This window comes from Mus musculus, chromosome 8 (assembly GCF_000001635.26).
Source record: "Mus musculus strain C57BL/6J chromosome 8, GRCm38.p6 C57BL/6J".
NCBI lineage: Eukaryota > Metazoa > Chordata > Mammalia > Rodentia > Muridae > Mus > Mus musculus.
The window spans coordinates 104,088,499-104,115,340 of NC_000074.6; the positions used below are offsets into that span (position 1 = coordinate 104,088,499).

Here is a 26,842-nt window from a genome sequence, read left to right on the forward strand (position 1 = left end):
AGTAGTGGGGAGTAAGGACTGAAGAGGAACAGGCCTTCCTCTTTCTGCTTATGCTGCTATGCTGGTCTCAACAGCAGAGAGTCCCAGGAAGACCTCAGAGCCGCCGCCGCCGCCTCCTCCTGCTCCTCCTCTTCTTCCTCTTCTTCCTCTTCTTCCTCTTCCTCCTCCTCCTCCTCTTCTTCCCTAAACCCACCACAGACCAAGCAAGACTGCCAGCTCTCTACTGCTGCTAATGAGGAGCTAAGGGTGGGAGCAGAAGCTCAGGGTGGGAAGCTGGGAATTGACTGTCCCACCTAGCCCACCCCTAGCTGCTGCCTCAAAGATAATTCTCCCCAGTGTTTATTGCCCCTGCAAGTATTTATTAGCCATTTTCTCTCCAAATTTATGCCAAATCAATGTTGGAATAACAACTTGGTTGCAAGGATTGATTTCTTGTATTTAAGACGAAACTAGTTTAGTTTGGAAGCCCCAAGCAGAAGTCTCACACAGGCTGAAAAGATAATGCTTAGCTCAAGGATTCCTGGGAAACCTTCCAAAGCCAGAGGCCCCCAGGAGGCAAATGGCCTTGGCCTTCAAGGCTGAGGCCTGGGAACTGGCATTATCCGTGTCAAGAAGGACCAGTGAGCAGGAACATGGCCCCTGAGTATTTCCCAGGTGCAGAAGGTAACACCAGACATCCCTCAGCAGGTATGCCTCGAGACCACTCCCCCTCCTTACTAAATGAGGAAACTGAGGCACAGAAAAGCTAAGTCCATAGCTTGGGTTTGTCTTCCTCTATGTGAGTGAGACTTCCTTGAACCTAGTGGTTACAGCTTTCTAATCCCAACATGAGTCTGCCCAGTTCCTGAAACCACCACCCCAAATTGAGGACCAGGACATGTGACTCCATTAAAAACCAGCGTGGACCATCCAATCTTGCTACCAGAAGCTGGGCATCCAGGTAGTGTAAACAGGCAAACTCCTGCATCCTAAACAAAAATGAACAAAATGCAGGGTGAACCCTAAACACTTGTGTGAAATCTGTCACGGGTCCTCCCAGAACTCAGGAGTACATATATATCCTCGGAGGAACCCTTACGTAGTATAAATAATGTATACTTTCCTATACCAAACTTACCATTCTCCCCACTTAATAAGGACTTTGAAAACTACCAAAGGACAGGGGAAGTGGCTCAGTTGGTTAAGGGCTTACCAGGAAAACCTGAGGTCCTGAGTTTGGATCCCCAACCCACACGTGAAAAGCTGGGTCAGTGGGTTGTGCCTGTAACCCCAGTACTGGGGAGGTGGAGAAAGAAGGCTCCCTGGAGCTCGCTGCTAGCCAGTCTAATCTAGTCAGTGAGCTCCACGTTTAGTGAGAAACCCTGTCTCAAAATATAAGGGAAGACACCCAGCATTAGCCTCTAGCTTCCACACCCAAACATGAACTTGTGCACACACGTCACACACACAGGTGGGGAGGAGTACTGAATTGCAGAGAAAAAAAAATGACCTGAGCCATCTCCCCAGTGGCCATCTCTCTGACTCTGGCAGGATCTCCCAACTGCATTGAGCAGCCCTGACAGGAAGGGACTCACTATCTCCTACCCCCTATTCTGCCCTAAGTTAAGCTTACCTGCATCCACTCCCCACACATGCGCTGCTTGCTCAGAAAGGTATGAGCATGATGCCCCAAGTCGGCCTCTGTCCAGGCCAGAGTCAGCAGACCCTGAAGGAGTCTGGTCCCTGACATGCTCTGACACTCGCTAGTTTGGACGATCTTAGGTAAGTTATGAGATCTGTAGGTGAACGGGGCTCAATGGTAATACTAAGGACTGGAGATGTAGCTCAGTCATGGAGTGCTGGCCTGGCACGTGCTGGGCCCAGAACTCAGTCTCCATCGTGCAAGAAAGCATACAAGAATGCCTACGTCTACTCTTGACTTTGCATTTTAAGCCAAGTTTAGGGTCTTCAGCTCCCCGCAGTTGCGATGTTTCAGACTTCATTGAACTTTTGACCCTGACAAAGCCTTTGGGCCCATCACTAACTCCATCTCCATCCCACTCGGGTTCTCATGACTATTGACCGGACCAGTAGACACTGGGCGTCTTCTAAGTCACCAATGAAGCATGATCGTCTAAAGGGACTCTTCACAGTCTCCCAGCACAAAACTGGAGACTTTCTTACTGGCAGTGTTTCCCAAACTGTGTTCTTTGGAATTTTTGCCTCCCTCGAAGTGCTGGGTGTGTTTGGGGCTACAGGATCCTAGACAAAATAAAAATAGTAATATTAATGTTAGCAAACAAGGGCAAATATCTCATGGAGACTTCCATATCAGGCCTTCCCTCCAGCCATACAAGCTCTTAAATCAGTTCTGTCCACACTAAACTATTTTTATTGAAAAAAAAAATCGCCTCTTCCTTTGTACACACCCAGGCTCACAACACCCACTTTCTCCTCCTGAAAGGGTTTTGGGGTTTTTTTGGTTTGGTTTGGTTTGGTTTGGTTTTTCCATGTCCTTCTGGAGTGAGACCCTGGAGCAGCCCAGTCCTGAAATCCTTTCTGAACTCTTGTCTGGCCCCAGCAGGAGCTATCAGCCATCGTCACTGTGAGCCCATGTCAAGACCCTGAACACAAAGTCTAGGAGCTGCTTCCTTCCATGGCCAGGCCACTGCTCCTCCTGCTTCCCCACCCCGCCCCGCCCCGCCCCGCCCCGCCCCGCCCCGCCCACGCAGCTCCCTGGAAGCCTTTTCTGGTCACAACCCATTTGCCTGCTCCTTGAGGCACCTGGAATAATCTATACACCTCCCCAGAGGTATGAAAGCCAGCCCCTTCCTCCAGCTGTTTGTCAAAGGAATGTCAGTTAGCCCTGAGGGTAGGAAGAGCTTCCTGGTGCGTGTCCATCATTTTCTGTGCAGCCTGGACCTTTATCTACAGTTCCGTTTAGTTGTTCTGAGGCAGGGTGGCTCACACGTTGAACTATGTGACCAAAGACAGCCGTGAACCCCCAGTGATGGAGTTTCCGGCGAGCGCCACCATGGCCAGGTTTTACGAAGCGCTGGGGATCAAACCTACGGCTTTCTGCATGCTACAAACAAGCATCCTACAAACTGGAATTATCATCCCTATCACCAGTCTTTAAACTCCTTCACAAAGGAAGCCTTTTGTAAATTAGACTCAGTTCTCAGAAACGTCTGTCTCACCACTGGCCGCTAGATGGCGATGTCAAAATTATTTTTCTTCTCCCAAATGAACTCCTGTGGAATCTCACCGGGTTTGTATTAAATAAAGGAATAGTTAAGATGGGGGAAAGAATGTCAGTATTTAGGACTATTACCCCCTCCTTCCTCCTCGGTGCCCTCCTTCATTCAGAGATGTTTCTCCACCAGGGGACTGACCTTGGAGGCCAGTCCTCCCCAGCAGGGATCTAGTTCAGGGTGCACACTAGGACGCACTCACCCAAGCACGCACGCACGCATGCAAGCAAGCACGGACCTTTAAAACCAGTGAGGTCCAGCCATCCCATGCTAAGTAAGTCAGAATTTCTAGATATGCATCCCCTTCCTAGTGCTGGGGGAAAGAGCCAACCTCACCCCACCCCCAACAATTCTACTGCAGCCCAAGAGTCACTCACTTCCTGGGACCCTGGCGCCCAAGCCTGGTGGGCCTTCAAGATTTGCCAATGTTGTTAGTCAACCCAGGCTTTAAGAGCCACCTTAGAGAGGGGGGAAATTTCTGGAATTCAAGGTGCTGGGCTGCCTCGAAAGAGGCTGACTGGTTTTATTTCTATCTTCTTTCTGATTGCAGCACCAACTTCACACCCAACAATTCAAGCGAGTTCTGATGGTAACCAGGGATCTAGGGCAAGTTACAGGTTCAGTCCCACAAAGTCAACTCCAGCTCTGAACCAGTGGTTCATGGCAGCCTGGGTGATTCACACTGAGAACAGACCACAAACACAGCCTTCCTTCATTTCCTGGGACTATGGCTCCTTAGAACGGATGCTGTAGTTCAAAACATGGGCCGTTGGCGATTGAAAGATAAGCAGAAGGTCTCTCCAGGCCTCTCCCTGAAGTAGGTCATAAGATCATCAGCAAGACCTCCCCTCCTGAGCGCAGTCTGCTGGTGCAAGGCTATAATCCCAACACTAGGGAGGTAGAGGCAAAAGGATCAAGAGCTAAGGCCAGCTTGGGCTACATAGGGACATTCTGTCTTAAAATAATCAAAAAGAAGTATTCTCCATATATGAAGAGCAAAGGGGGGCCATTATTTCAGAAGAGACTCAGAAAGGAATCTGAATGCACAGGCCTGGCAAAACGCCCTCAGTTAATGACCTTGGACGGCAAATGAACATTCATCTTTATCTTCCTGTCGCTGTTATAGGATCTCAGCCTATAGAGGCTGTTATAGGACCTAAAATGGGAAGAAAAATATTTCTTTTCCCCCTTAATATCAAAATACAGCAAAAATAGATAATTTGGGCTTCCTTAAAACTAAAAGCACTTGTATTTCAAGAGACACTGTCAATACAATTAAAAGGCTTGGAGTTTAGTTGAAAACATTTATAATTACATAGTTAATGAATTTAATGACAGACTTACACCCAGGACACTTTAGAAGAAGGAGGAGGAGGAAGAGGAGGTGGAGGAGGAGGAGGAGGAGGAGAAGCAGAAGCAGAAGAAGAAGAAGCAGAAGAAGCAGAAGAAGCAGAAGAAGAAGCAGAAGCAGAAGAAGCAGCAGAAGCAGCAGAAGCAGCAGCAGCAGCAGCAGCAGCAGCAGCAGCAGCAGAAGAAGAAGAAGAAGAAGAAGAAGAAGAAGAAGAAGAAGAAGAAGAAGAAGAAGAAGAAGAAGAAGAAGAAGAAGCAACAGCAGCCCAGTGCTAGAAATTGAATTGTGGCTTCTCCCATGCTAGACAAATACTCATCCACTGAGCTACCTTCCCCAGTTCCTGCAAACTCTTTAACACCCAGCAACAATCGGGCAAACAACCCAATTAAAACTTTAAAAGGCAGACGATTTGAGTCGCTATTTTCCCAGAGAAGCTATGCATATTCATATACATACGAAAAGTCCCTGGAGAGATGCAAATCAAAATCACAATGAAATGAGACTTTGAGCCCACCAGGAGCAGTCCAATAAAAGACAGATAACAGCATGCATTCAGTGAAGAGGCAGAGAAACACCAAAGTGAAACATCATCGCCTCTGCTTGGGAAAATAGTTTGATGAAGCCTATAAAGATTCAAAACGGAGTTGCGAGTTCGGTGATTCCGTAAATCCACTGTTAGATCTGCAGTGCTGGAAGAATTTAAAATGTTCACACAAAAAACACTGCACAGCCATGTTCAGAGCAGCCTTATTCATGATGGTGAAAGGGAGGACAGGACCCAGATATCTATCAGCTGATGGATGGACCAACCAACTAGGGTAGACCGATACAGTGACCATGCTCTGTAGGGGTACTGATGCATGCTACATCACCATGGCCCTTGAAAACATTGTGCAGTGTGAAAGAAACCAGTCACAAAAGGCCACCTCATACACATGAGTCCATTTGTGTGAAAACCCATGTGACAGAAGAAAGATTACCACCAGGGGCTGGGGGAGGGGTTGGGATTCTTCAGGAGGTGATGCCAGTACTCTTTAAGTACTGAGGATCAGTGAGTACACACACACACACACACACACACACACACACTGAATCCTATACTATAATAAAAGGATGAGCTTCATATATGACTTCCAGTTCAATAAAGCTGTTATATATATATTTTTTAAGATTTATTTATTTGTTTATTTTATGTATAGGAGTATACTGTCTGTCACTCTCTTCAGAGACACCAGAAGACGGCATCAATCAGATCCTATTGCAGATGGTTGTGAGCCACCATGTGGTTTGCTGGGAATTGAACTCAGGACCTCTGCAAGAACAGTCATTACCCTTAAGCACTGAGCCATCTCTTCAGCCCAAAGCTGTTATGTTTTTAACAAGGTAACATATTAGGCTGAATGTTAAGGAGTCTGGGACAGGGAGATGGCTGCATCAATAAGGTGCTTGCTATGCAAGCCTAAGGACGTGAGTTCAGATCCCAGCACCCACATAATCCCAACTTGGAGGTGGACATAGATGGATCCTTGAGGCTCACACTGCTCAGTATGTAATCAAGCCCAATCAGTGAGCTCCAGGCTTAGTGCGAGACCCTGTGTCAGAAAGAAACAAAAAGCGGAAAGAAATATGACACCCAATGTCAACTTCCAACATGTACCCACAACACACACACACACACACACACACACACACACACTCATGGCTGGAGAGGCTAGGAGTGGAATTCCAGGCAGCAGGCAGCGAAGGTGGCCTTTGCAAATAAATACCCTGTGACCTGACAGCAGTGTGATGGTTGGGAAAACAGCAGTCTGAGAGATGATGTCTCTGACCCAGGTTGGGGAATCCCACCCAGAGGAAGCCAGGATCTCAGATAGGGAGGGGAGGAGGGGTGCAGAATACCATCCCATGAGGCAGGCATCTGCCCAGACCAAAGAACCCTGCTTCCTTCTCAGTTGACCTGACTATCCTCAAGGAAGTCAGGTTCCCATAGAATGCCTGTCCTTTCACCTTGCCTCTGTTAGTGCTACCTCAAGTCCTGCCCCTCTTTGATGTCACCTGTGGCTCCTCCTCTGGGCTTGGTGACAGTTTCAGGAAAACCAGACCAAGGAGGGGAGAGCCTTCATAGGAGTTTCTGGAGTTCTCAGAGAGCTGTCACTCACCGAGTTGCCGGTGAGATCTGGAGTCAGTCACTCCAAAAGTAGATGGAGGTAGCCTGGGCCACCAGGGGAAGATCCTGCAGTTAAGGAAGCCCTGGGCCTGCTGTTCTCATCCACTGAGCTCTTCTGCCCTGGAGAAGCCCACTTGTTAGCTTATTACAGTTCATGGACACCAGGTCCACAATGTAAGCTAACAGAAACTATGTCTGCTTTCCCATCCGTCTCAGTGACATGGAGGGGGGGGGGGGGCCACTGGCGATCCTCAAGACCCAAACCATCCTGAGGATTTGGTTCCATTTGGCTCTCCCTAGCAGCTGCACTTGCAGGAAGAACAGCTCAGCTCACACTGCCTCTCCTCTGGCCTCACTGTGCTCAAAGGACAGGCCTCAGGCCACAGGAGGCTTTGTGCACTGCGCCGAGTGGAGCAGTGGAGCGTCTGGGAAAAGTTGCAAACCGAGCTGGAAGACTTGCTTGGATGAGAAACTGGCGTAGGACCGAGTCTGTTTGCCCCATCAAGCTGGCCAGGCCAGATCCACCTTCCTGCCCCACAGATGGGGAAGGCTCCTACCCATTGTTCTCCAGGATGCTTTGACAGAGAGGAAAGGGAATGTAGGCCCTGGAGACCGGAAGGTTCAGCTTCCGGGCACCAAGCTCTGCCAGACTCACGCCTGCCCTCCAGACAGGAAGGCAGGTCCTTGGTCTCATTCTGTCCTGCCCAGCTGCTGGACCACCCCCAATCAATGCTTTCCCCTTTCTGGGCCCTTAAGGAGACGGCATACAGGAGGCTTTGTCTGTGTGCTAGCCTGGGAAGGGAATTCCAGAGGAATTGAGGAGAATAATGCCCAAGATTTGGGGCTCCCTGGTCCCAGCTATACCATTCAGTGTACCATTACACTCCAAGTACTGCATATGGCCACAGAAATACCTTGTATGCTCTGTGGCTGGCCTCACACATTCACATTATCAGACAAATGCCATGTGCACAATCTTAGTTCCATATACACTCACCACTGTCTCCATTAACACCTCTTCTGTCTCATTCCCAACTTACTGAGTAACTACTGTATACTTTGCATAAATATTCTCAATAACTTCTCCCAACAACCCATGAGGAAGGCACACAATCACCCTCCCCATTGTACAGAAAGGGAAAATAAGACAGTAAAAGCTACAGGGTTGGTCTGGGGCAGCCAGATGAGTGATCCTCAACTTCTGGGTCTTGATCCCTTTGGGGGCTGAACAACCAATTAACAGGGGTAACCTACGAGCATCAGAAAACATAGATCTTTACATTATGATTCATAGCAGTAGCAAAATGACAGCTATGAAGTAGCAACGAAATACTTCTATGGTTGGGGGTCACCACAACATGAAATATGGTACTAAGGGATCGTGGCTTTAGGAAGGTTGAGAAAGCCGATCCCAGCCAGTCCTTGTCAGGCTCTGCGCTGAGCCTTTTCAGCCTGGACTTTCCAGCTTCAGGGTCCTTGGTCCTCTGGCACCACTTCCTCAACAACATTGAAAGGATGTCTGAGAGAAAGCAAGACAGCTGGGAAAGTGCTCTCAGAGGAGCTAGTCCCCCTCCGCTCTAATGGCCATTGTTCTCACCACCAGGAATGCAGTTCTTGCTCTGCTCCTTCCTGGCCTGGGACAGACTGCCCAACACCCCTCTTCCTCCTCAGGCTCCTGAGGCTGCAGCGTTAACTGCCTTAGCCTCTGGCCTCTTCGGTGGTCAAGATCATGCCCCATCCCCCCACCCTGCTCGCTCTCGAGAGTGTGCCTTCGCTCTCTCGCTCTCTCGTGTTCTCTCTCTCTCTCTCTCTCTCTCTCTCTCTCTCTCACACACACACACACACACACACACACACACAAAACCACCCCATGGGGGATCAAAACCTACACAGGACAATCTTCCTAAAACAGAACCTCTTAGTTTGAGCCCATGGTTTCAAAGCTGCTTGGGGGACATCAGGCCACCTCTCTGACAATACCTAGTATGAAAGCAGCCACCAGTGTGGGTCCCTTCCAAGTGGCTCAAGTTCATCTAGATGATGAGCCTGGCACAGAGCTAGGGAAATGAAGATATTGACAAACAGTGCCACTGTACTGAGCTCCGGTGGCACTTCTCAGAGAGGACTGAAATCCAAACACAGAAAGCAGACATAGTTTCTGTTAGCCTACATTGTGGACCTGGTGTCCATGAACTGTAATAAGCTAACAAGTGGGCTTCTCCAGGGCAGAGGAGCTCAGTGGATGAGAGCAGCAGGCCCAGGGCTTCCTTAACTGCAGGATCTTCCCCTGGTGGCCCAGGCTACCTCCATCTACTTTTGGAGTGACTGACTCCAGATCTCACAGGCAATTCAATGAGTGACAGCTCTCTGAGAACTCCAGAAACTCCAATAAAGGCTCTCTCCTTCCTGGTCTGGGCTTGTTTTGTTTTGTTTTTGTTTTTGTTTTTTATTCAGTCTGGGATGCCAGCCCATAAGCTGGTGCTGCCCGTATACAAGATGGGCCTTTCTCCTTAGTGAGAGCTCTCTGGAAATCCTCTCACAGTCACATCCAGAGGTTTGTCTTCTAGGTGACTCCAAATCTAGTCAAGTTGCCAGTGAAGAGGAACCATCACAGAGCTCTGGGGGCAGGCTTTGCCACTGGACAGATGAGGACTAGAGTTGGGGGGTGGGGGAGGACTTTCCAATGGGAATGGGAATCAGATAGACTAGGTGAAAGGTACTGCTTTTGGGCTGAGCATTAAAGGGTTGCTCCCAACCCTTGGCTGGCACAGTGAAGAAGGAAAATCATCTCGGAAGAAAAGGACAGCTTGGGCAAATGCTCAGAGGCAGGAAGCATGTGTGGCCATCCTGAGCTGAACTACTGTGTTCAGCAAGGCCAGGCAGACATATCCAGGAAGGAGCTTAGTTGGAGCTAGGCACAAGTACATGAAGCAATACTTGGTGCTGTAATAGATTAGATCCAACCCCTGCTCTCAAGGCCATCCTATCTGAGAGAAGTTATAAAGCCTAGGACACAGAGGCACACAGTAGGAGTCGTACTAGGAGCCTCAGAATAGCTTCTGTTATCAGAAGCATCATATGAAGAAAAGGGAAAATTTGGAGCAGCCAAACCTGACTGCAGAGAGACTATGGGGAGGTTTGCTGCCACCAGACAACTTCTCCGAAGGAGATCTGCTCCCTGTTCTTCAGCGACACTAAGCTCAGGCAGGAGTACCAAGTAGTCAGCCCACACTGGCAAAAACAAGACAAAACAAAAGGGCATCAAGAGCCAGGCATGACTGGTGTAAACCCTGTGAAGTCAGTATCTGAGAGACTGAGGCAGTAAGATCATGAGTTAGTGCCCAGCCTGTGGGCTATCTGGGGGAAAAGGGTGGGGGGGGGGGGAAGAAGGAGGAGGGGGAGGGGAGAGGGAGGGGAAGGAGGAGAAAGAGGAAGGAAGGGAGAAAAAGAAAGAGAGGAGGGGAGGGGAGGGGAGGGGAGGGGAGGGACCAAGGCAGGAAGACAAGCTAGCAGTAATGCTGGCCAAACGAGATACAGCTGATCACTTGGCTCCCAGGCAAGGCAGCAGTGGGCTGGGAGGGGCTGGGAGGAATGCTGGGAGCCCCGCGCGTGAGCTCCTCAATGTGAGCGCTCAGCCACAAGGCCTAAGGGGCTGCCAGACTGTAGATATTGGGGGTTCATCTCCAGCCATTCTGTCTCCACATACCTCAGGTGAGGGCAAGGGATCTGCATTTCCAACTCCTCTCTCCACCCTAATGATCCTGAGGCTTGAGGACCATGCTCATTAAAAAAATATATTTATTTTTATTGTATGCATATTGGTATTTTGCCTCTCTATACATCTGTGCAACCATGGGCATGCAGTGCAGGAGGGAGCCAGAAGATGGCATTAGATCCTCTGGAACCAGAGCTACAGACACCTATTTGTGGCCAGAAAGGTACTAGTAGCAGAAACAAGGTCCTCTGGAAGAGCAACTGATGCTCTTAGGTACTGAAGCATCATCCTGCCCCAGAGACCACTCGCATATGAAGCACACATATTCAGTCTGCCTTACTTGTGTTAATGATTGCCAGTGTCCCTCTGACCTCCTAGCCCTGAAAAGTGTGGCCTGAAGGTCATTTCAGAGACGGGGAGAGCTGCTCAGAGAAGCCAATCGGCGAGTCTAGGACACACAGACAGGATCTAGTCCCAGAGTTCGCTAGCCTAGGTGAGCGTCCCCTGGCCCCTTATACCACTTCCTTCTCCAGCTTGCATCTAATCTGCTCTGGCAGACCATCGTGTTTCCTGTCTTCCTGGCAGCCTCCAGCACGCTCAGTGCTACTCCCTGCGCATGCGCCCTCCTCCCAGTACCTTCTCTGACTCCAGTGGGCTTGGAGTGCGAGGAGGAAGGGTGAGGAAGGGGTGAAATCAGGTATTGGATCCACAGGGGGTCTGAAGAGCACTAGCCTGGCCTTTTGGGACTGAACTTCTGCTATGAAGACCTCCACTGCCATCCCTGGAGTCCGGGGCACATCCAAGGCTTGCCTGTCCATCGTTTACTGTTTACAGATGACAACAATGACTGTGTTCGGGGCAGAAATATCCACCAGGGCTAGAGTACAAAAGGAGTTTGCATTGATGGCCGGACAGGCCCTGTCCCTGGCAGCCTGCCAGCGCTGAGTATGAGACCCAGCGGGAAGTGCTACCCTGGCAGACGTGTCCACTGAGTACACAGACCACCAAGGCAGGCAGCTCTCGGGGAAGCTGTCTATGCTGGGCCAGCCCACCTTGAGGGCAGGGAACAGAACAGATTGTGGCAGAGAGGAAAATGTGGAGCTTCTGTTTGTTCACAGACACACGCACTCGCCCACGCACGCACGCACGCACGCACGCACGCACGAATGCACGCACGCAGTAGTTGAATGCTATGGATTCCGCTCAGAGCTGAGAACAGCCCCAGCGACAGTTCCCTGGCCTCTCTCCTTACTCTGATGTCCTCATCTGTCTTCACATGGTCTCAGGACGCTAATACTCCATCCTAATGTACACTCCTTTCCCTGGGCCTCCGTTCCAGTTCAGTTCTCAGAGGACCTGGAGGGAGTGATTGGCTACACCAACTTTGCTTTCGTTCACCAAGCCCATGTCTCTACTTGGGTGTCTAATGGGCATCTCCAACATTACCTACCCCAAACAGAAAACCCTTTCTTCCCCCCACCACACCCCACCCTACCCCCACAGTATTTTCTCCATGCCCGGAAAGATCTGCTCTCTTATGGTCCCTCTTTGCCTCACTGAAAAGCAGGACAAGTTGGGGACTTCCCAAACTTTTATGCATGAAGAAACCCAGGCAATTTGCCAAAAGGTACACTCTGGGGGTCTGTCATTTACTCTGAGCCAGAACCCTGAAATTTTTACTAACCCATCACATAATGAATGAAGAGAATCTTTTTCTTTTTTTTTTTTTTTCTTTTTTTTTGGTTTTTCGAGACAGGGTTTCTCTGTATAGCCCTGGCTATCCTGGAACACACTCTGTAGACCAGGCTGGCCTCGAACTCAGAAATCCACCTGCCTCTGCCTCCCGAGTGCTGGGATTAAAGGCGTGCGCCACCACGCCTGGCTGAATGAAGAGAATCTTGACCTCATCTCCCCAGCCTCTTGGTCCTGAGGGACCCTGGTCTACCTACTGCTTTGCTGTCTTCTTAGCTCTTCTTACTTTTTTGCTGACTCAGACCTATGGCTATCTCCATTATACAGATGAGGAGACTGAGGCATGGATCCCTGGTTGGTCCATGGTCACGTGAAGCCCATCACCCAGTATTTGTAAAGTGAGATGGGCCAGGCTGGTACCTTGGAACTGAAACTCACACTGCCCTACCTGGAAGAATCTGACAGGCAAAATCTGCTGCTGAAAGTGATTGTCTGTCACGTTTCTCAGCTGCCCGACTCTGAGAACTCCACAGCCCCCTTTCGTTCCACCATACTACAGAGTCGCCACGGAAAGCCGGCTCTGTGGAGAAGCTGAGGTAGCTGGGTTTCTGTCTGGGTTACTCTGTCCAGCGAGGAAACAAGTACCTTAGACCCACTAAGCCTCTGCTTTCTGAACTGTAAAGTGGGGGATATGACACCTGCCTCCCAGGGATGGCTGAATGCTCTGGCAGAAGCTTAGAGCCCCCACAGCTACCCCTAGGCTCACAGCTCCTCCGATGAGACCTAGAATTGAGGTATGAGTTGAATACCCCAGGCAGGTCCAAGGCTTCCACGGGCCCAGGCTGACCAAGCTGAGGCCGCCCACCGTAGGGCTTGCCTATCTGCAGGCAGCTCACAAAGGAACAATAACAGGAAACCATCCCGAGGGGAAGTGGGCCAGGGCCAGTTGGAAAACCTGCCTCCCTCCCAGCCTGGGTGTGGCTCCCCTCTCCCCTCCTGAGGCAATCAACTGTGCTCTCCACAAAGCTCGGCCCTGGACAGACTGCAGTGGAGAGAGCCTTCTGCTCACGGACAAGGTAAGTGAGACTCCCAAATCCCTCTCTACTCCTGTCTCATGGAGATAAAACTGGGAGAGTCCTGGCTTGCCCGTATGGGATGGCCACTGTAGGACTCTCAAGGGAACACAGCCTCTCCGGAGCCTGAGTCTCTCTGCTGGGGCCAGGGTAGGGCTAAAAAAAATGCATATCTCTTAGTGTGCAAGGACACAAACGGTTATCTCAGAACCAATGTTCAAGAAAGACTCAGCAGCCTTGTAAGTAGACTGTCGTACTCAGGGAAACTCCAGTGACCTGGAGCTTCTATGACTACCAGGCTCAAAGAGGATAGGATTTCCACTGTCACTCAGCAAGGACAAGGGCAGAGGACTGGAGTCTGGACCTTGGATTTGAGTAGGATCTGCTTTGTGTGGGATGGACAAATAACGGCTCTGTGATTCCCTTCCCTATCTACCAGGATTAGCTCTGCCTTCTGCCCAAAGGACAATCTGGTCCAGAGCTAAAGAGATAGATTTCCCAAGGTCTGACTTATATTCCCCTGCCCCGTTATCTCTACCTACAACACCTCGAGGGACTAGGGTGGGATTTGGGGAGCTGAAAGGGGTACTCGTTCCCTCTGTCAATATCTCCCACTTTCAAGATGGGCCTTCTGAGGTTCAGCTCTGGGCACTTGGAGTCCCATTTATGAGCCCTCTTCCCTCATCTCCCCTAGACTCTCAGAGCCTGCTTTGTGTTTCGGCAGTTGCAGGCAGGAAGGTAGCCTGTAGTTTCTCCCCCAACACCAGATACTCAGAGCCCAGAGCTCAAGAATTCTTGTGGCCGTACAGCTCAGCAAAGTCTCTGGAAGGCCCTAGAGACAAGGACCTCTGAGCCAAAAGCCCAGCTCAGAGACAGTGACCCTCGGCACTGATCCCAGCCTACTCACTTCGGTGTGGCCTTGGGACGGTAACCTAAGGTCTCCAAACCTTCATTAGGAGAGGACATTTTTGGATGCAATTCTATTCACAATCTGTGGTGAGCGGTGGAGATGGTTCATGCAGAAAGAATATTCCGACAAAACAATGGCTCCTGGATTTACTATCCAGTCCCAAGGAGGTAGATAGGGTAACTCTGTACTCAGAGACAACAACAGAGATCCAGAGGAGAGTTAGTGTGAAAATTGAGTCAGAATGACGATGGGAACTTAGATTTAGTCCTCCTCAGCACGGGCTCTTCCTGGAACCTGTGACTACATGGGGTCTCTGGCTTCTAGACCATAAAGTTGTAGAAACATCTTCAGTCCTTACTTGTGATATACACTCTTGGCTCTGGGCTTAACTCCTAATGAGAGGCAGATAGATAGCCAGGGAATCCTGAGTGGATTTACCCACTACCCCATAGCCATAGGTGGCTGTGAATACCACAAAGATTTGAAACCACAAAGCACAAGTCTCACACCTCCTGTTAGGGGGTCTCACCCATGTGAAAGGAAGGGCCAGAGTAAGAGAGGCCATATACTTAGCTACCCCTGCTGCAAGCACCTCCGGGCATCTGCGTTCATTAGTTACCCCTGGAGGAATGTGGCAGGCAAGCAAGACTCTAATGACAGTGGATGACTTCAAGGTTGGAAGCTTGAAGGGTCTGGGAGGCTGGTGGGTTCTGGGTTCTTTAGAACTGGGTTGAATGCTGAGTCGCAGAGAGGATTTTGACAGCCCAGAACAATTAGTGGGCAAGAAAGACACAAAACTCTCCTGCATCTGGCCTGAGCCCAGCCATTTGCGGACTGGAAAGTACCAGGTGACCCCAAGGGGCCAGGGGCAGCTGATCCTCAGGGCAGTCCTTCAAATTCTAACTTTTCACAATTAGGAGCTAGAAGAAGTTCCCAGTACCTTGAAGGGGTTAACCTGCCTACCCCGTAGTCTCAGCCCGACCATTGTGCAGCTAAACAAGAACCGGACATAGAGCAGGAAGCCTGAAGGGCCACACTTTTTTTCTCCCAAAGTTAGATGAGTCACAGTTGCACGGGAACCTCGGAGACACCAGCCACCGTTCTAGCAAAAATCTCAACCCCTGGCTGAGTGGACCATTTCTGGTTGCTTCCATCACCTCCTTAGCACCCCCTCAGTTGACATGAATAATTCCCAAGTGACTGATGGGACCTCTGGAATCCAGAGAGGCTAGCCAGACATGTGGCCACATAGTATAAAGTGGGAAAGGGATAGGGCTGACCCCATAGCCATACTCTATATTGAAATTTAGAGAAGAGGCAATCATATACAATTTAGACCACCACAGCCAGTATAAGGATAAACTGGGAACTGCCCTAAGAGAATGGTTCTACTGTTGTTGGAGAAATATAAAAAGTTCATCATAACCCTGCTCTAAGTTGGCATTGAGAGGAGAAATTACAGAGAACTTCTTGAAGGAAGGGTGGGAACCTGGAATTCTGGGAAGACTCGCACAGCTCCCATAAACTCAGCCTTGGTCTCCCGTCTCTCTGCGTGTCAGAGGATGATTCTGACTGCCTGGCAGATGCACAGGCCAGGAGGGAGAAATGGGGCTCAGGGGTGGACAGATAGTGGTGAGTGATATTTACCCCTGGAGAAGAACAAGGAAATGGGAGGATGAGCCTACGGCAAGACCAGGAAATTAGGTCAGATGTGAGGCAGCCGGTGGAATGCACAGACCAGAGAGGAGGAGGTCAAGACACCTGCATATCTGGGAGCGCTGTCTGTGTATATTGGGGTTCACTGTGTATATTCTAGTCCTCCTGCCCAGGGATTCAGTGTTTGTTGCCTTTATTACAGATGCAGCCACTGAAGCCCAGAGAGGGCAAAGCACAGACCCAAGACCACAGAGCACACGAGCCACAGGTCAGGCTCAAACAGACAAACATGGACCTTGTTGTGATGCCCCACAATTGCTCCACCAACCCACCCCAAGTCAGGATGCTCAGAGGAGGCTGAAAGAGTCCTCTGTCTGATGCTTGGGCCTCCCCCAGAGGAGACAGAGAGCTAGTTTAAATGACCTAGCAAATCAGTTTCAAATTGCAAACAAGATTTGGTTTTATTCGAAGTCTCTATCTCAAAAGTTGTATTACAGAGAAATGAACAGTGTGATTGATTAGTGATGCCTGCCACGGGTATGGGAAGAGGTGAGTAGCAACAGCCTAACTTGGCAGCCTTGCCTTAAGAGGCTCACGGCTCAGGGATATGTGTTTTCTCTCTGAAGACCTGAAGGGAAAATTATTTCATTGTCCTAAAAGATCAGATTTTAGTGGGATTTAGCAATAGGATGACTGTAAGAGGGGCTATTTGGGAATAAGCAAGAGCTTTATTTTTTTTTTTTTTTTTGTTCAGTTAAACCACAGGTAGCATTTGCTCTGACACACCCAAGGTGCTGTCTGCAAATATACATGGTTTTTAAGCCCTGAGAGTGAAGAGAGACCCAGAAGCAGTTTCAGGATAGGAGACTGAGTCACTGGGGGATTCTACACCACCAGACTCCAGACCTACCTTGAGTTCATGTACCCGAACATTAGGCTGTAGGTCAGAGTTGGAGCCTGGATGTTTCTGGGAAGAGAATGCTCAGGCTAGGAAGCAGAGGCTGGGCTGGGAGTTGGTGGCAATTGGAAGACTTCATGGAGGAGGTGGCCAGGGGCTGCACTCACTCAGAGAGCAAAACTAGGAAGGACACTCCAGCACGTTGGGTATAGGACAAGCATTGTGCATTTTAGAAACCATTAAGATGCCTCATGGCTGGAAATGGGGTAGGAAGGTAGAAGATAGAAGAATTGGAGGGGCTAACTTGCTGCTGGCTGGCTCAGCAGCTTGGATTCATGCTGCAGAGGTGGAAAAGCTACAAGAAGAGCCTAGACAAGGGAGATTCAGAAGGGAGCACAGCCACAAGACAAACCAGGAGCCAGTCCCAGGGAAGGAACAGGTCTGGAAGCCCTAGGAACAGATCTCAGTGCTAAACTGAGCTACAAGAAAGGAGAAAGCCCCAAGAGGCCAGCTCATAGCTGATGGGGTTCCACCCTTCCAATGTCCACACTGACAAAACGCTGATGAAAACATGGAGGGCTCAAGAAGAGGAGTTAGGGGTGCATGTACCTTTAGATCCAAATCCTGTCCTAGCTGAAGCTCAAAATGTGGCAGGCTGAGAGCTGCCCAGGGCCACACACAGAGCTCAGGCTCCAAAGCAACCGAGCACAGGCACACCCCCTACGTGTTCTGAGCCATCTCCGCCCATCGCCCTGCCCCTCATCCCTGACCTAGACCTCCAGGCTGGAGTCCACAGTCTGCAGGGGGTTGGGGTAGGGCTGAGCATTCCATCCTCAGAGGCCCTCCCTGGGGCTCCACTTAGCCCGCTAGATCCAGCCCCAAGTCCTTACTGAAGGCCATAGGGTGAATAGAAGATAGGTCCCTGTACAGGGGAGTCAGCTCTGCGGAACTGCTGTGGGAACATGCCTATGTACCAGGGCCACTGGGGCTCATACCAGCTTCTAGAAGGATATGAGGCTCCAGGGAGATAGACAGATAAGTTGGTAGGTAGGTAGGTAGGTAGGTAGATAGATAGATAGATAGATAGATAGATAGATAGATAGATAGATAGCTTACCTCACCCTGGAGCCCTCCAGGATAGCGAATAGCTTCCTCAAACAGACAGAACCTGGCAGCTAGTTAGAATCTAAGGCTTAACTGATCAGATGCCTGTGGTCAGGGGCGGACAAACCCAAAACACTGGCCTTATGCCCCGCTGAGGGGCTCTAGCCGGAGCCAAATTCCCTACATCTGTTCAGCTACAAAGCCAGAACCTAGTCCCAGGGAGCCCCAGAGATACTCCAGCTCCTACACACACACACACACACACACACACACACACACACCTTCAGTTGGACCCAAAGCCAATAATCTGTAGAACTCAAGGTTGAACCCATCTCACAGCCTCTTGAGGCCAAGTGCTAGGGACAGATGGGCTATAAAGACAAAGGGAACAGGGACTCTGCTTCGTGTCCCACAGTGGGTGAATGAGAAAAACAACAACAAAACCGGAGTTCCCTCCTGGGACTCGGGCTGCATGCCAGTTCTGCCTACACACACACACACACACACACACACACACTCACAGTCTCTCAAATCCTTTCTTCCCAGCACACACTGAATTTTTTTATATGGTGTGGTTTGCATCCTGGGTCCATAGGCACAAAGGCCTATATAAGATAGGTGCTAGTAGGTAATCAACTGTGTAATCTTGTCCTCTCCTGGCTTCCTTCAGGGAAGTAGTGTGATGTGACCAAGCCCTGTGGGAATAGGACGTCCTGGAATTAAGGTCTCATAGCTAGGACTATGCTTGGAGCCTCAAAGGGAATCTAGAGAGCAGTAGTTAGAGCCATGGGGCCCTGCCCTGTCCAATTCAGTCCCCAGATTCTGGCCTAGGTATCTCATTTCTGGCACCTTGGCCCATGGCTACTCTGGATATAGACTCCAAGAGCCTCAAAGATCCTGAACTTCCAGGGCATAGTTGAGTTCAGACATATTCAGGTTCTCAGATACAATAAGTCCCACTGTCCTGAGCTCTGTGTATGCTCACCATTAGGGCATTCTTTGTCTTCAAAATTAGAATCTACTTGGCATTCTTAGACTGGCTGAGGGCACAGCAGGCTCTGTCATCCATTTGGAATTTTTCTCTCAGAGCATCAGCATGCTCCCAGAGTTAGGGCATCATCACAGCTCCCTGGTGACAAGGGATACAGGCAACCCCTGAGTGCCCCACACCCACAGCTGAGCCACTAGGCCCTTCCTGTCCCCTGGCTGCTGTGTTCACACAGGTTCCCAATATCCAGCTGGGATGCTCAGCACGGAATCACATCCGGCTCCTCAAGCCTTTCAGACATCTTCGGTGCTCTGATTCTATCTAGAGACATTCTAAGCCTTTCTGAAGCTAGTACGAAGGGCCAAGAGAGATAAGACACTGCTAGGGAAATCGAGGGGATAGAGACAGCATCACCTGAGCAGTGGCTAAACATTGAGGAGATTTGGCTTCCAGAGAGACCACAGCCATCCTAGCTTCCATCCCTAGACAGGAGGAAAGGATGATGGCTGTCCTACAAAATCCTCCCTCGCTGCTAAATTGCTAACACTAGAGGTAATACTAAGTGTGGCTATTGGAATGGAAAGTCCCCCCGGTCCCTCTGAGACTGTATATAGTCAATCGGAATTTAGAAGAGGGCAGATTGCGTGCTGGACCATCTCTAGACTTCCTCATCTGCAAAATGGGAATGAGAATTTCTACACCCTACATGTGCTGGGGAGAGCGTGAAACTTAGATGATGGAGTATCTCCGAAAGCCAAGCACTGAGAACTGTTATTATGACAAGTGTTGCTGGAGAGAGAGAGAGAGAGAGAGAGAGAGAGAGAGAGAGAGGCTGCTTCAGTCTGAGCTTCCACAGAGCCTTCTCTTCCTCATCTGCAGACGGGGACTATTGGTAATTGCCTCAAAGCTGTGCCAAGGTTTAAATCAGATAGCACGATTGGGGAGGCCAGCCAACTTTACACCCTAGGACTCAGCCTCACAAGATCCCACCTCCCACGGGCCCACACTCCAAGGCCCTCCCTCCTCACCAACAGCTGACTGACAAGAAGCAGAGTGAACAGACCTCCCTGTCCCCTGCTGTACAGGACACCGCAAGAGCAAAAGCCATTCCTGTTAGAGGTTGGGAAGTTGCAGGCGACCTCATGGGCCAGAGGCTTTCTTTTCAGGGCTCACAGCAAGGCCTCTGCTGGACACAGAGCAGAAGGTCAGCTCTGCATCTTTGATAGCTCCATGTGGCCAGTCAAAGCCCACCCACAGGCTAGTATCCCCTGTGAGGCAGTGAACTCTGCTTCATTGAAGTCTAATATAATAATAATTTCCTCATATAGCCGGTGGCTGTTGTCAGCCTTCGGAACCTGTCTCTCATTCCAACAGGTCCCATAAAGAAATTGTGTTTGCTCAGTGTGTCATATGGAGTCACCTGAGGGAACTCAATGTCCAGTGTGGGCTCTTTGAAGGGACTTGCAGTGAAGGCTGGGAGCGGTAGGGCAGGGACCAAGCAACACATGGAGCCGCCCAGAGACTAGCAATGGGGGGAAGCTATTATCACTCCAGGGTTGAAGAGGCAAAAGGGAAACACTTGTAGAGTCCAGAGCCCAGAGCCAAAATCCCACAGAGGTTGCTCTTTAGGGGCTGGCATACATTGTAGGGCTGCAACCATAAAGGGAAAGACAGACCAGAGGAATGAACGGGGAAGGAGTGGTCGACTTCTCTCCTCCCATTGCTAGAGCACCCGCTGGACATCTTTAACCAAACCCAAGCAGAGGCCAAGGCCAAGGCTAGGAGTCCCAGAAGAAGCTCTGTGGCCCAGTGCAGAGGTTGGTGAGGTCAAGGAGGAGGGCCTAGGAGAAAAACTGACCTACACAAATTCTCTGAAAATGCTTGCGCTAGGTACTATTGTTACTGCTCTTTGGAGACCGGATGTTGTGAAGTAGCTCTCACCGGCCTCAAGTTTCTGACAGTCCATCTACCTGTGCCTCCCAAATCCTGAGATTACAGGCGACACCACTTAAGGATTGTGTGTTCAGGAATGAGCACAATAAGCAAGCCATGATCCTCCAATGATGGTGACAAGCTATCACAGATCCAAGGGCTTAAAGCTGCATGTGTTGATTTATGTACTGCCTTGCAGTTCTGAAAGCCAGGAGTCTGGAATGGTTCTTAGAGGGCTAAAGTCAGAGCTGTAACCCCTCTACAGGCCTCAGAAGGAGCTCGTGGCCAGGCCTCTTCCAGCTCCTGCAGCCATTATATCCCTCAGCTGATAGCCTCTCAGCACACCCCAGCCTCATCTGACTACATCATTTGTGATGCTGGAATCCAGGCCTGCACATATTGGAGACAAGTGCCCTACTATAGGACCACATCTGGAGCCCTCTCTTTACATTTTCTGGTTTTGTTTTTGTATTGGAAGACTGGCTTCCAGCTTCCTATGTGGCTGAGGGTGACCTTTGAACTTGTGGTCCTCCACCTTCCAAATGCTGGGACAATGGGCATATGCTGCTATCTGTTTACATGGTGCTGGAGATTAAACCCAGGCTTTGTACATACTGGGCAAGCAGTCTACCAACAGAGCTATGTCCTTATATGTGACACAGGAACACTCCCCGACCCCCAGATTGCTTAGGCTGGCCTTGAACTCAGCCAGTAGCCAAGGAAGGCCTTGATCTTGAAACAGCTCCTGCCACAGTCACCTCCATAGCTGGGATTACTGGCCTGCCCCACCAGTAAGCTACATCTTATTTTTAAATCTGATCCTTCTCCCTGTCTCCAGAAGGGATTATCCTGGGTAGTCCATTTAAGTATATCCACCAAGAGTCCCTCTGTAAGGTGACCATTCAGGTTCTAATGTATAAGTCATGGATATTTGGAGAACAACATCCACCTGTCACATTGACGTAGCCTCTTTTCAATACCTTGGCCCTTCAACTCATTTCTTCTTTTTCTTTTCTTTTCTTTTTTTTTTTTTTATTTTTATTTTCTGAGACAGGTTTCTCTGTGTAGCCCTGGCTGTCCTGGAACTCACTCTGTAGACCAGGCTGGCCTCGAACTCAGAAATCCGCCTGCCTCTGCCTCCCAAGTGCTGGGATTAAAAGCAACTCATTTCTATCTGGCCCAGGAGACTTCGTCATTTCCTCAGTCATGATAACTGCCCTTCTACACTGGGGCTTCATTCCTCCTGGAGCTACACGCTGAAATTCTCTTTCTCCTTCTAGCCTTCTTATACTTAGGTCTTAAATAGTTTTCTTGAAAGAGCTGGGAGTGTCGCTTGGTGATAGAGCACTTGACCAGTACACACGAGGCCCTTGGTTACACCCCCAGTGCTACAAAATATAATAAAACCATCTCAGAAAGGCCGCCCATGGCCTCCCGGTCTCTGCTGGCTGCTTCCTCCTCATAGCTGCTTCTTCTAATGAGATTCCCACTTTCTTATCTTCCTGTTGGTCCCAGTGTGGAGAGGAGCTCCAGGAAAGGCCTTCCTGACTCACAGATGTGCCCCTCCGCCTAGTTGAATCCTACAGCCAGGAGGTGCTCACCCCCGGTAGCATAGCATTTAGGTTCCTGTCCTCTGCTTACCCCAGGCCTGAGAACTCTCTCTCCTCTGTTTCACTTCCTACTGTATCTCGTTTCTACTTCCTAGTCACTTTTTACTTGAGGCAGAACAGAAAAACCCAAGCCTGGCAGTTCTTCCCCGAGCAAATCAGGAAATGACTCAAGTAGCCAGCCATGCCTGCAAGGTGGGGAGGCAAGAGTCACTTCCCTGAGTCAGGACCAGATGCCTAGCAGGCCTTCGGCTTCCCTCCGCCACCATCTGTTCATTGCCTTCTCCTATCTGGCATCTTACTTTTAGAGCCCCTGGCATTGCCTAGGCAGACCCCTTTGTTAATGGTTGCCTGGGGATACAGAGTCTCCCTTAGGCACATAGCACCTTTATTTAGGGCCCCCATTCTAGGACGCTGGGGTTCACTTCCTTCTAGGACAGACTTGGAGGAGCTGAAGGGCAGGGACCATGAGTGCTAAGATCAGCACAGACAGCCCAGCCCTCATTGAGTCCAGTCTGGCACCAATGGTCTGGAGACAATGTTACTAGAGTTTAGGAAAGTCCTGTGATACACACGACCCATCCCTTCCTTCCATAGCAGAGCAGAAGGCTACCCCTTCCAGATCCTTGAAAGCCCTCCTCTCTCTCCAGGCACCCGTACTGATTCCCCATACCATCCCAGGAACTGCAGGTCAGTGACAAAGGGACCCTGGGTGGGTTGCAAGGGAGTTCAGGAATGAGAAGCTACAGTGATAACGACCTATCGAGGTCTCTATCACCACAAGGCACCGGAAACTTTCCATGCTCAAAACTTAGACCAGAGGCAGAACTTGATCTCTGAGCAATGCCCATTCCAAGCCAACAGGTTGCCTTCCAGAGTGCACAGCCTGTGCTTCAAGGGGATCCCTGTGTAGTTTAAAATTCTTTCATCTCTATTTCAAATTTTCTAATTTTTTTAAAAAAGGAAACCCACACTGTCTTCCACTGAACCCACAAATTATGAAGTCAGCCCTCTGTACCCCAGTCTCCTCCCAACTCCCTCCCAATACAACCCGTAGCCTGGCCATCACCTAAGGGTTCTAGAGTGAGGAGCTAACCTCGGGGTTAAGGTATTTGGGGTTGGGGCTGGAGAAGTGGTTCAAGGCTTAAGAGCACTGGCTGCCCTTGCAGAGGAACTAGGTTCAAGTCTTAGCACCAATATGGCGGCTCACAACTGTCTGTAATCCCAGCTCCAGGGGATCCAGTGCCCCTGTCCCAGGCTCTGTGGGACACATACACACAAATAATTTTTTTAAAAAGATATTTGAGATTTCCTAGGAGCCTTCCTAAGACGACCACAATTCCAGAAGAGCTTTCGGGCTGGAATGACCTGGAGATGTTTAAGGGGAGCCATTAAACCTCCCTCAGAGAAGCTGCGAATCTGCTGGGATGCTGAAGGCATCAGGAAAGAGCTGGAATGTTGAGGCACACAGACCTAGTCCAAGCCTTGGCTTGGTCCCTTACAGTCTGGGTGATTTGGGGGTGTTACTAAGTGTCTCTGTGTCTCAGTTCATTTGTAAAATGAGAGTCACGATTACATCAACCTTGGAGGCTGGAAAGTAGAGCAAATGAGACCACGAGTCTAAAGCACCTGAACTGGAGCCAGGCGCATAGTGAGCACTCTCTGGAGGTGACTGGGTGTGGTCAGAGGCTGGGGCTTCATTCTCAGCTGAAGTTAACCTCTCTGTGCCTCAGTACCCTCTTTTATAAAACAGTGATATTCTGAGTGCTCCCATGATGCTTTGGGAGCTTGGACATCAGTATTCCAGGTATCCTCCCCGGGTTCCTGGGGATCTCAGACCCCAACACCTGCTACCATATCATCCTACGTGGGTATAAGGAGAAATCGTTTCTGGGCTTGCCTTCCCTACTTAGACTAGCTTACCATTCTGCTGGTGTCAGCTGAGTGGCAGATAAAGAAGGAGAGAGACAAAGAAACTTTGGCTCCTAGAGTGAGCCACTCGTTCCATAGGACAGTGGGCACTGGGTCCTGATGGTGCCTATCCTCTTTCCCCAGATCAGCTCCTCCACGAAGGATGCAGAGGCTCACAGAGCTGGCCACTGCTTTGGGAGCCTTCCTGGGCCTCCTGGCAGTGGCAGCAATGGCAGGCCCTAACTTTCCCCAGATAGACACCCCCAACATGCTACCTGCCCACCATCGCCAAAAGAGAGACTGGATTTGGAATCAAATGCACATCGATGAAGAGAAAAATGAATCGCTGCCCCACTATGTGGGAAAGGTAAGCCTCGCGCTCCAGGGTGATGGCCATTATCAACACTGGACCATAGTCATGGCCATGTAGCCAAGATGGTGGTGAATAAGATTGGTTATCATTGGTGGTGCGGGGGGACGGAGAGGAGGCAAAGAACAGGGTGGTAATAATGGTGAAAGTGACATGTGTGCTGATGGTTGTGATAGGAAAGAGAAAATTCATGGTAGAGAGGACAAGGAGGAGGAGGAAGAGGAGGAGAAAGGTAGTGGTGATGATGGTGGTGGTGATGGTGATAATGATGGTGGTAGTGGTGGTGATGGTGATAATGATGGTGGTAGTGGTAGTGATCATGGTAGACATAGAGGAAATAGTAGTGATAGTAAAGAAGGTGAGAGAACTGCGATGGCAGTTGAGGCGAGATGATGGTGAAGATGAAAATGGTGAAGGTGTTTTTATGGTAGTGATAGTAATGGTGGTAATGCCATTGAAAATAAAGGAAAGATACTAAAGACAATGATGATGAGATAGTACTGGTAAGTATCGTTAGAAGTGACGGAGAAAGTAAGGGAGTTAATGCTGCTACTGATGATGGTGATGATGGTGGTGGTGCTGGTGGTGGTGCTGGTGATGGTGGTGCTGCTGCTGCTAGTGGTGGTGGTGGTGGTAAGGGTGGTAGCAGTGATGACGGTGAAGGAAGGTGGTGGTGAAAGTGGTAATAATGGTCATCATGGCTATAATAAGTGGGAAGAAGAAGGCAGTTATGGTAGTGAGGTCATTGTAATGGTGACACTCTTGGTAATATTAGCCTTGACAATAGTACTAATGGCGCCAATAGGGAAGGTGAGGAGATTAATGGCGGTGGTGAGAGTGGTAATGATGGTGGTGGTGATGGTAACAATAATCACGATAGTGATAGAGAAGAAGAAGGCAATGGGAGTAACTGTGGTGGCTATGGTGACAGTGCTCTGAACAAACAGGTGAGAGAGTTTATGATTTAGACCTTAAGATGTCTCCCAAAGGTCACAGGCTAAATTATTAAGGGAGTCAGAGATAGTGAAAGGTCATTAGAAGTGTGCAGTTAAAGGTGATACTGGTAGAAGTGTGCAGTTAAAGGTGATACTGGGAATCTAATACACACACACACACACACACACACACACACACACACACACACACACGTTCTGCCTCCCACACACGATGGGCTGAACAAACTAGCTTTGCTGTGGGTTCTCCATGTCGTTCTTCCTTTACACAGGCTCGAAGCGACACAGCCTTTTGAGACTCAAGGCAAGGTCTTAGTTGTGAGCCTTTAAATTGATGCATTAAAAATAAGCCAAATACTTTACAACAGCACGATAGAAAAGATGCCTTTAGGCATCTCAGAAATCAGCAGGACACTACTCATCTGCGGTCCACAGACTTGTCTGAGAAGAGGACACCAGAACACCCTACTTTCAAAGGACTGACTGTGGAATCGTTTTCACAGGATTATTGGAATCCCCTTCCCTGTGTTTGACTAATCAGCCACTCAGAGGCCACTGAGCTCACAATCTAAGGTAGTCTGGCTGTTTCTGAAGCCAGCCTTATACCTGGGTATCATTCACATGAGGTTGGTTCTAGGGCATGCAGATATAACAATTGCCAGGTCACAGATTTCCACCATAATTTCAAAGGAAAATCTGGGAAGTTAGATAGCTTGGTAGGTTTGGAGTCCATGAAGGCATCCCCTGAGTAGGTGGTCTACAAATCTGGGAGAATGAAGGTGAATCTCTAAGGGGGATTCCCAAAAGTTAAAAATGCCAGAAAAGCAGACATACATTAAGGGAGATGCCATAGAGAATTCAGTCAAAGAAATCACGGGGGGGACAGGTTGCTTAAGCCCTTTGGATCTCACATCATTCTGCCTTGTGCCCAAGACTGCTAGACATGGAACTATGAGATTTGATGTTTTCCATGCTAGGTTTCTATTTTACGTGAGTCCAACTCTTCCTTTCTGTCTTAGTTTCCTTTCTATTTGCTGTGGTTTTTAAAAATCTAACAAAAGCAACTTGAGGGCGAAAGTGTTTACTTTGACTCACAGTTCAAGGGTGAGCTCCATCATCAAGAGGAAGCCAAGGCAGCAGGGGGTTAAAGCAGCTGGGTATATTACATCCACCATCAAGAACAAAGCAATGATTGCCTACTCGGCTTGCTTTCTCATCTGCATACAGTCCTGGACTTCTGCCCAGGGAACGTCCCTCTTGAAATAGGCGAGTACTCCCACCT

The 26,842-nt window shown here is 49.5% G+C and overlaps 1 protein-coding gene and 1 long non-coding RNA gene across 3 annotated transcripts in view; one reads left to right on the forward strand and one right to left on the reverse strand.

The window, feature by feature from the left end:
* Positions 1 to 417: 417 nt before the first annotated feature.
* Gm29682 (predicted gene, 29682) lies at positions 418 to 17,375 on the reverse strand. Its single transcript, NR_131138.1, has 3 exons — positions 17,305 to 17,375; positions 1,613 to 2,241; positions 418 to 968 (listed from the first exon to the last, which is right to left on the reverse strand). It is a non-coding gene; the product is annotated as a predicted gene, 29682 (long non-coding RNA).
* The window catches only part of Cdh5 (cadherin 5), a 42,892-nt gene continuing 29,164 nt past the window's right edge, over positions 13,115 to 26,842 (forward strand). The window contains exons 1-3 of one of the 2 annotated variants that reach the window (XM_006530630.1): positions 13,115 to 13,234; positions 22,977 to 23,016; positions 24,382 to 24,604. In XM_006530630.1, the coding sequence (XP_006530693.1) occupies positions 24,401 to 24,604 (204 nt within the window). In that variant the 5' untranslated portion in view covers positions 13,115 to 13,234; positions 22,977 to 23,016; positions 24,382 to 24,400. The remainder of the gene's footprint in view (positions 13,235 to 22,976; positions 23,017 to 24,381; positions 24,605 to 26,842) is intronic. The other variant, NM_009868.4, reaches the window with a different exon arrangement.